Source organism: Serinus canaria, chromosome 4, assembly GCF_022539315.1.
Source record: "Serinus canaria isolate serCan28SL12 chromosome 4, serCan2020, whole genome shotgun sequence".
Classification (NCBI taxonomy): domain Eukaryota; kingdom Metazoa; phylum Chordata; class Aves; order Passeriformes; family Fringillidae; genus Serinus; species Serinus canaria.
The window spans coordinates 64,972,506-64,982,695 of record NC_066317.1 but is presented as its reverse complement, the minus strand read 5'-3'; the positions used below and the strand labels follow the sequence as shown (position 1 = coordinate 64,982,695).

The 10,190-nt window shown below is 34.6% G+C and overlaps 1 protein-coding gene across 1 annotated transcript; it reads right to left on the bottom strand.

The window, feature by feature from the left end:
* Window positions 1-1,734: 1,734 nt before the first annotated feature.
* LOC103823582 (transmembrane emp24 domain-containing protein 11-like) lies at window positions 1,735-7,103 on the bottom strand. The gene is given in 7 exon segments (XM_009098686.4): window positions 1,735-1,884; window positions 2,774-2,920; window positions 5,010-5,135; window positions 5,829-5,929; window positions 6,789-6,949; window positions 6,951-7,010; window positions 7,012-7,103. Coding segments are annotated over 7 exon segments (837 nt in total).
* Window positions 7,104-10,190: the final 3,087 nt, after the last annotated feature.

Here is a 10,190-nt window from a genome sequence, read left to right as displayed (position 1 = left end):
ACTCTTTTATAAATTCTGAAATGTTGCTTGTCCTGGATTACAGCTGGAGTGTATTGTAAGTGAAATGGGTTATGTTTGTCACTGGGATGTGGTTAGGAGTCTTACACTAAATATCAACTTAAGTCTGAACCACAACTTTGTCACAACACTTTATTACTTTCTTCTTGGACTTCATATACCATATGGTTTTAACACATATTTCCTTCTTACCCACCACCAAAGATGTTATTACATGACAACATGTTGTGAGTGAGTGCACTATAGAAGTGAATTTAATAACAATTACTTACTGGTCATTCCAAGTGACACCTCTAAAGTATCCGAATTTTTAAATATAGGACACAATGCAGTGAGTAGCTTTATGAGATTTTATTTGGATTGATTTGGTCCCTGGAATATTGCTTTTCGTCTCTAGTTTATATCAATTTTATTGATTCTCACATACTACCAGCTGTCTTTTAATTCTCATGCTGGAAATATAAGAAGACTTAAAGGAAGATGTCATTTCCTTGCTAAAGAAACCAACAGGTGGGAAGATAGAAAAAAGAAAGAAAGAAAGCAGTGCCTTTAGAAAAATAATTGGTCCACAGATATTTTACCTTTCACTACCCTTTAAAGCAGCAAAGGGTCTGAAAAGATGGGTAGGAAAACAAACCATAATATTCTGCTGTCACAGTGCTCTAGAAACTTCAACTTCCATGTCTTTGTAATCACCTCCAAGTCCTTCCTACTACTACTGCTGCTTTGTCAAGCCAATTATCTGGATTTTTAACCACAGCCTTTGATTTGTCATTGTATGATACTGTAGTTACACTGCTATTTATACATAAAATCGCTAAATTAGGGCATAAAGGTGTATGCAACCAAGGTGCAATAAGTAAAATGGAAAATTAAGTCAAAACCTGGCAATTTCTGTAGGCAGTCATATTAAAGTTGCTAAATAATTAAAATCATGAAAATTTTCAATGCAGAAACATTTAGTGCAGGAATGAATTAAGATAAAATTGGCATTGTTTACCAAGGAACCAAATAATTTGGGTTACTTTGGCATACTTCATAAAGACTATAATTTACATCAACAACTCTGATCATCATCAATTGTATAGCCTAATGTTAAGGGCTTTTCTGGAGGAAAAAGTAAGTATAATTCCAAATTGCTTGTCTGGGTCTCTCTCTTCTATGATAATTGCTGCCACCACTGATCAGTTCAAACTCTGAATATTTTACTCACAATTATGTTTAGGTGTTACACATATATAGATTGCATTCAAGACACTCTCACCCAATTAAACACCACAGGGGATGTAGTTATTTCTCTGTTTACTATCTGAATCCTAGTCAGACTGAAGTGCTGAACTGTTCATGGTAGTGCCAAATAAGATTACCCAGCAAGCAGAGAAATAAAAAATCTTAGGAAACTTTATTTTAGATTTGTATTTTAAATTAAACATTCTTCATTAAGTACCAAACTTAAATTCTTAGTCACTGACTCCTTCTATATTTAGCTTTACGTCCATAAATGGGGAAAGAAAATTATAAAACATGGGATTCAAGGAGCAAAATGTGAGGGGATGCCTGAGGCTGTGACCTAGCTGGAGAAACCAGAGTTAGAGCAGAAGATGAGAGAAGGTTGAGAGTTCTATACAAGGAATTTTCTTATAGGTGCAGGGTTTCTTTGGATGTTCAGTGTTACATGTTGTGCTATTTTTGAATCTGTGATTGACTTTATAGAACTTAAACAAGCTTCTTAGATATAAAGAAATCTCTGAGAGATTTGATTTGCCAGATTCCAACAGAGATGAGGATTAGTGTTTGCACAATAGCCCACCACAAAATATTGCTGTTGGTTTCTTCGCTTGTTTTCCGAAATTTTTCTTCACGCTCCTAGACAATAAAGGAAAAGCATAATTATTACATTTTGAAATCTGTATGATTCATGGTAACCAGAAAGGCATTCCTCTTCTGCATAGTGGTGAACAAAAACATTTTTCCATGTGGATAAAAATGAAGGTTTGTGCTTATCTGTATGGTGGATATCTGCACAAATCAAAACTGAGAAGCAGGCAGACTGCATCCTGAAACAGGAAGATAAACAGAACTTCCCTCGTTCACAGAAGATGCATTGTGCTAAACATGTTCCATCAGTACATATTTTAACATGTTTAGGTTTATATCATTTGCTGTCAAGAACCCTTTTGCAGCCAAATTTCTGGTTTTGGGTAACAAGTTGATCCATTTCTAACTGGGTAATGAGTTCTGGGTAACGAGTTGATACATGTCTCAGTCTATCTGCCTGCATATGGAAAAGTGACTGGGTGTACACTACTTTGAAGAAGGGATATATAAATGTACACTTCATGGGGATATGTAAATGTACACTCAGTAATTTTCTTCCCCACTCAATGAAGTTTGTGCACCCAGGGCAGCGTGGAAACAGCAGCATCACCCCCAGTGGTACCTGCCACCTGCTGGGCTGCTGTGGCTGAATCTGACCAAGAAAACTCTGCTTGGAAAATCCTGCTTTAAAAGAACACCTGCTGCTAGAAAATAACACCTCTTGCTACAAGCATGACCCCACAGTGATTAATTAGTTTTATGTAACCACTTAAAAATATTTTGCAAGATAATGGAGACTATTTTGGTTAAATATCTATAGATTTTTATGAGTTAGTTAAAAAGACCCCTGCATTTGGATAATAAACCTCATAATACTTTGTAAATTAATAAGCCTATGTACAATATTTTTAACATTTACATTAAGGGACACACATACTCTTTCATAGTCTTGTTCTCTGGTTACATGATGAATTTGCTCAATTAGATTCTCTAGTCTGACATTAACTTCATTCACTTTGTCTTTGGCTTGAATAGCAGATTCATCCAAAAAATGTTCTCCAACTCTGATGTCCAAGTGAATACGCTGCAAAAAGAAAAAAAATTTTTTCATTACTGTATCTTCTGCTTTTTCAAAGTCCCTTAGAATAAAAATGAAACAATGGATAATTTCCCCTTAAGATCTTTGTAGGAAAATAGTTTTAATTGCTTATAAAAATCTCTCCTAAAATTAGAATCAGGTGAAAAAATTGAAGGCTTTCTTAATTTTATTTTTAAATTAGTTATACAAATTTACAATCTTCACTAATATTAGGGCATTATTTTATGTTAGTATTGATTCAACAGCCATTAAAATATTGCCTTTGTCCAGAATAGTTAAAAAAAAAGACTGCTCATTATATTTCGCATTTCATCCTGATATTGCAGAAATTATTATCTTTAATAGTACTGTTGGAGGCTTTTTACAAATACACTTCTAGGTTCCCTCACATAACTTTTCTTGACGTTATTTATCCAAGTTGGAATATCTCCCAATATCCTCCAGGCTGTTGTATGATCTATAGCAAAAATGCCTCAAGCCAGCCAAGCAATAGAACCATAGAAAGAAGGGAACTTGCAATGTTACGCAACTTATTTTGGCATGCATTAAAAATTCTGCTAAAATTAGTAGGAGAAGCTTCTCTTAGAAGCCAATCAATACCTAACAGAAAATAAAAAGGTTTTAGCCAAACAAATAATCTTCAAAACCCTAGAAACTGATATTACCATCCTAGAAGGTAGGTCTACTCAGAGATCAGCCACAAATGAAGAGTGCATTTTCTTGCAGTTGTCTTGATGTTACCTAACTGTATAGGTAGAAATCCATCTCACATCCTTGTGGTCCAATAATTTCTTTATTTTTGTTTGAAAGAGCTCAGATAACCATATGGTTCTTACAAAGAACAGTGAACGATTTATCTTCACAAAAGAATGTTTTCCATTTGTGATCTTTATTTCTCCAGATGCAATTAAAAAGGTCAGTATTTTCCTTTTTTCATTTTTGTGTTCTCAGACAAACAGCATTATTTAATATCTGTGACATTAATGTTCTCCTTCCCTGCATCTCTTGGCTTCTTTTATATGGGATGGTCAGAACTCTACATGGTGCATGTATCATGTAAAATAATGCTCATACAGCCCCATCTATTCCAGATAAAAATCACCTGCACATCCTCAGAATCACATTCATGGTGCATAGTTAACAGTGACCAACCAAAGCATTATCCCCCTTACTCTCTCTAGTTGATAAGCTCCACATTTTTTTTTTTTATGATTAGAGCTAATTGCTTTTGCAATGTATATGATTAAATTTCCATTAATTCCTGTCAATCAGCCTGTAAGAACACCTTGTTGTTCCAGTGTAATAATCCTACTCTGGTATTGTTATTTCTGTGTTATCTACATGTTTCTGAAGTGCACAGCTAGGATGAGATTTAGCATACCTTAACTCATTTAGAAGATGCATATATTTAGCTGGTTATTTAACATTTTTGCTGTCAGCTGAAGAGAAAAAGCCCCAAACCACTCTAGAGAGTATTTCTCTCCTGGTTTAGGGAAGCAGCAAATAGATAAAATTTCAAAACAGTATTTATAAATTTTTTTACTGCTAAAAAAAAATTTTTAGAGCCATGCTATCACCTCTGATGGCTTTTTTCCTCCCCCAGATCTTCATTAAAACCAACTTTGCTGGTAGTAGACAATAACAAGTGGGCTGACATGTTCTTCATTTGAATATCTTTCAAAAACTAAAATGCTACATTTTCATTGGCAATCCAATCTAAGTTAGTGAGTACATGGAATATCTTTATGCAAATGCTTGTGTTAGTCAATCTTACATATTTGTCTTTTTGATCCAAATCAGTAGTTCTTAATGATCAGTATCTGTCATATTCAAAGCACATTACAAACATTAAATCTCTCTATCCTTAGTCCTGCCTCGTGAATGCTGGCTTTTAAAATATGAGAACAGTCTTTTTGTCTTTTTATCTGCATAATTCTATATTTGCTTTCCTTAATCTCTAAAAACATTGAATTATCTGCTAGAAGTTAGACCAACTTCTAATCCAGTTTGAAATCTCTGCTATTGGTAATGATTTCTACTGTTGCAACAAAGACTATTTAGGAAATACACTTACCAGTTTACTTCCTGCAATCACTGCAAACTTTGTGGAATTAGACTGGAAACAGATGATATGCTCCCCAGAGATGTAGGATGTAAATGTAAAGGTCCCTTGTGGCCCATACAGTTTTGACAACAGTACCTGCAATTTAGATATATGCACTGGGTTTGTAATTAATAACTACCAAGAAATAAATCAAAAAATAGTACTGTGAATTGGATGCAAAAAGGAATCAGTTAAGCTGATGACATCAATAAATTTTTCCAAATTTCACAACACATTTAGAGAAAATGAAACAATTTTATCTCACAGAGAACATGAAAATATTACAGAATTTTGCAATGTACAAAAGCCAATGCTCTCTAAAGTATTCAGTGTCTGAAAACTGAGACCTTGCCTAGGCAGGGACATAAGTTGTCCACTGCTGGAAAAGCTCAGACCTCAGGCAGCTTCTCTGAGCAGCCTTGGTGACCTTGACTTTGGGTTTTGTTTATCATCAGCATTCCTTTCTTCTGCTCAAGTGGATTCTGTGCCGTCTTACTCCATTAGTGAATTTTGGGGTTTTATTTTTCATTTAACTTGTTTTCTCAGTTGTCACTCCTTCTTATTGACACAGTTTCCCAAATCTGGTAGTAATGCAAAAATTGTCCATACACATATTTATCGAATATAATTTTTTTCACTTTTATCTTTCAGCATCAAAATGCTGAACTAGCTGATAGACTGTAGATTTACTTCTTCCTCAGAAGTGTCTTTTATTTTTAGATAGTGCTGCCTGCCAGTGCCAGAAGTCAAGTCATAAATCATAGAGAAACATTCATAAAGCATTTTTACCTCACCAGTAGGGCTTGTGACAGTCACAAACATTCCCAAACCAGGAGCAGATTCAAGAAAGTCATGTGTATGTATATCCCAGCGTTGTACTTTGTAATTCCCTGAATAGAAACAGAGATAAATCTTTTAAATAAAACATAGCTTAATGTTAAACATCTTAAATGCTTTTTCAGGAAAAATAGAAATATGTATGTATTTAATGTGTTTATGAATAATGTTGTTCAGAGGTACTTCATCACAGAGTGAAATGCAATAAATTTTTACTACAGAAGAAAATATTCTAAAGTACTGCAAAAAAGGGTTAATTAACAAGAAAAACTTTCTAATTACTCCTAATGCTCAGTGAAGATTAGCCTCTAGAAGGCACACTGAGACTTCCAAAAGCAAAGTATGCTGTACTCAAATTACATTTTATGGATTGTCTTTCACACTTATCATATTATTTAAAAAAAAAAATTCATTTGTATTACTTTTACTATCCCCTTGAAATCTTACATTTATAGTCTTGTAGATTAATTTAATGTGCTTCTCATATCAGAGGAGAAATGAAACTTTAGTACATCATGAATTGTCTCTTTTCAGACCAGCACTTATCAAAAAAGTAACTCTCCCATTCATATGGGGAAAACCATGTTACAGAAATCCTGATATGAATGAGTGCATCAGTAGGAATGTGCAGAAGCACACATGGAAGCAGCAGTTCCACAGCAGTAGAATTAAAAAACATTATTTTTCTCTTTTAGGTCAGTAAAGCACTCTGAAAACCTGCATTTCTTTGTGTGATGGATACACACAATGTTTGAGGACTTTAAAACTAATCCCCGCTTCAGGGAGTTATTTTCAGAGTGCCCTTTTCTGGTTTTTTACCATATTCATCAATCACAGAAATTGCTGTTACATTTCCAGTTATCTTTGTTACTGCATGGGTTAGATCATCATAAAGCATTGACAGGTACCTACCAACTACCAGGGTCTCGCTGGGAATATCTTCAATTATGCATTTCTCTTCTCTTTCTCCAGTGTGAAAATACAAAGCAAGTGAAAAAGAAATCCAAAAGTTCATAAGAAATCCTATTAATTTTCTTTTCATATTTTTATAGATCCCTGCTGTACTGCTTTTGAAGGTAGTTACATACAAATGCCTGTAGTCCGGTGGTTGTTCCTTGTTTGCTGCTTATCAGGATTTTTGAGAGAGAAAAAAACCTGTGAGAAAAGGCAGCTGGTGATTACACATTTATAAATAACTACAGCGTGTTCTGGAGAATGAGATAACATGGAAAATACACCTTTAAAATTCTTTCTTCTTTCCCAGCATCTATTTTATTCACTTAGAAGAGCATGAAACTGAAAGGGCCTCTCAGGTGCTTGAGATCAGTTCCCTAGATTACTTTAGGCAACTACATTGGCTACCTCTTTCCATAAACTGCTCAATTTTCAACTTAAATGAAGTTATTATTTCTAATTAGTTCTGGGTGATTATTTCAGAGCTTCAGTCCTGTTTTATTAAGCAAACTTTTCATTTCCATCCTAAATCATTGTACAAATGTAGGCACCTGATTAAAACCTACAGGGATTACATAAAAGAACTATAAAGTCAAAAGAACTTGAATAATCAAATAATACATTAAATAATCAAATAACATTAGTGAATATGATATTGCAGGGAAAAATAACAACATGAACACTTTCCGAATAAGATTTTCTATATAGGAATGACTATTTCTTAGATACTTCCTAATACCTTCTCTGAAGAAAGTTCTGATATAAATCAAACAGTGATTGAGGTTCTTATTTTTATTCTTTGTACTAATATAGACCAATGTGTATGTCTGATGACAAACTCATTTATCACTCAAATGTTCCTTGTCCTATAAGTGAAGATCACCCTGTCTGCAAGGTGGGCCTAAATGGTCATTTTCCAGCAGGGAGGATCCACCTGTGGGATCATTTCCAGTCGGGAGGACCCATCTTTCCTCATAAAATTTATGTTATCCCAATTGCACAAGAGCACGTATTTTTCCTGTATCAAGGAAGAGGGGTGCACAGTCCTTCATCTTCAATATCTGTAACCTAAATAAAAATTTGGGGATGATAACTCCTATTGGAATATTTCACATCTGCAGAAGGAGGACTGATTTGTGTTTATTGCCCTTCACTGCACCTGCCATCTATGAAGTTGTCTCAACAAAGGAATGTCTGTGTAGCACTGGCACAGCTTAGGACCATCCTGGGTTCGCTCCATTTTACAGCATGGAGTATTTTCATGGAAGTTGTAGCACAAGTATTAATTCACCTCCACAAATTACCCATCAGCATCCCCATATTGAAAGGTTGTCAGGTAAAGAGAACTGATTCCTTACACATTACTGCTTTGACTCCATATGGCTAAGGGATAGAGGGATAAAAAATGGATCTCATGGTTGTTGAATCCTTAGGAATGTCAAGGGGCATATTAGGACTCCTTTACTACTTCAACACTTATCCATCAGAAATATTTTTTTATTATACAGGATCTCATCATAACATTGGACTTTTGCCCCTACCACAGGAGATGTTGGCTGTCATGCACCTGCATAAATTCCCATGCCTTACTCATACCTGCAGGAAATATTGGTTTGTCTGTAGGTTGTGAGCTACTTGACCTGTCATCTTTTTAGCTTTTTGTTGAGCGTTCCAAAAGTTCTGAGCTTCCAAAGTTCTGAGTTCCAGTGGTAGAACACAAGATATACAAGGTGACACCACTTTATCCTTCACTCTGCCCAGACCCATTGGAAGAGACACATTTCTTCTGTGCTTTTGGCTAGCAAATGCTGGCATAGTAGGGCGGCTGAACTTCAAGCAAACAAAAATAATTCAGTCTCCACGTAATCAGGTTGTTGTGCAGCATACTGAGAGCTTTCTTTTGTCTGGGGCATTCAGAGTTCTGTATATTGTCACAGACAGAACTTCTGCATACTGCAAAATCCCATTGAACAACATCTAGCTGATACCAGAATTGCTGTATTGGGTGTTACATTTATTTCTTGGGAGTGTTAAATATTGTCATAGAATAGTCTGAGTTACTTTATTATGTTGGATCATTCATGACAGGTCAGTTAATCCCAATGTACTTCAATTACCTGGGACTGGGAATATAATGAAATGAAGTTTTTTTGCCTTGAATAACATCAGATACTCTCATATCTTTTCTTTTCACACGTATTCCATTATAGGAATTTAATTTCTTGTTGATTATTTTTGTAGGACCACAGTTTAATTCTGTGGTGACTTTTCTGTTGCTACACTTTACCATTTGTATGTTAATACAAATGTAGGTATTCTTATACTGGGTCTGGGCCTTTTTTTATTCTGGGCATGTGAAGAAGAAAAACTGTAGTTTTTAGAGAATTTCCAGGAAAGTACCTCAAAGGATACCTTGTGGGTTTTAAGTTTGGTTTTCCTAAGGCATAATTTAGAATTGTATTTGATATCTGCCCCAAAACTTTATTGAGCTTAATTTGTCTCTTGACTATCAATTTGAAATAAGCTCCTACCCTCTGAGAATATTTGAATATATACTATGATATATGCTTATGTTTTCTGATATGATGATAAATGTGTAAACAGGAAGTAAATAAGTGTAACAGAAAATACAGAATGGTTAAAACTAATATAAAAAGAAGAAAGAAAAATACTAACGATTAACTAAACACAGCATAGTGTAGTAACACTACTCCCATTATAGAGTGGAAATAGGGAGAACTTAAAAAAATAGTGAGTGTGCAATTTTGTAATTGAACAATTTGAGTAAGTGAACAATTTTGAACAGACAACTGTGGGAACCTGAAGAATGAGAGAAGAGCAGAAATTCCTACACTTTGTTCTGTCAATTGGGTATTTATCAGCATTTGCAAGACCAGTGAAGTTTAGTCTGATAAAGTTTCAAATTTATTTGTGTCTTTGCAAGATATCTCTCCTGGAAAAAAAAATACAGAAAATACAGAGAAATGTTTAAATGTTTCAGCTCTATGGACAATACAGTGTGCTCCTTTAAGAACAAGAGAAATCATCTTGTATTTGGCATATTCCAGAAGGAACCTATTCAAATCAACTCTCCGTTCAATACCTGTGCTGTATATTTGTAAAATTGCAGTGTGCTGTAAAAGTTTTGTGAGCTGACTTTAAACTTACTCTATTGAATAAGTATTATTCCAAAATTCTTTTCCTAGTTGGTAGCCACAGGTCTTCATAAGTCATATGTTGCATTTTATGTTATTTGAGCATTAAAACTTGCAGTCAGGAACAGTTTCTGACATGTGTTTTGTTAGAGTTGTGCATACCTTAATTTTAGGTAATATATACACAATTAGCAGCAAACACATA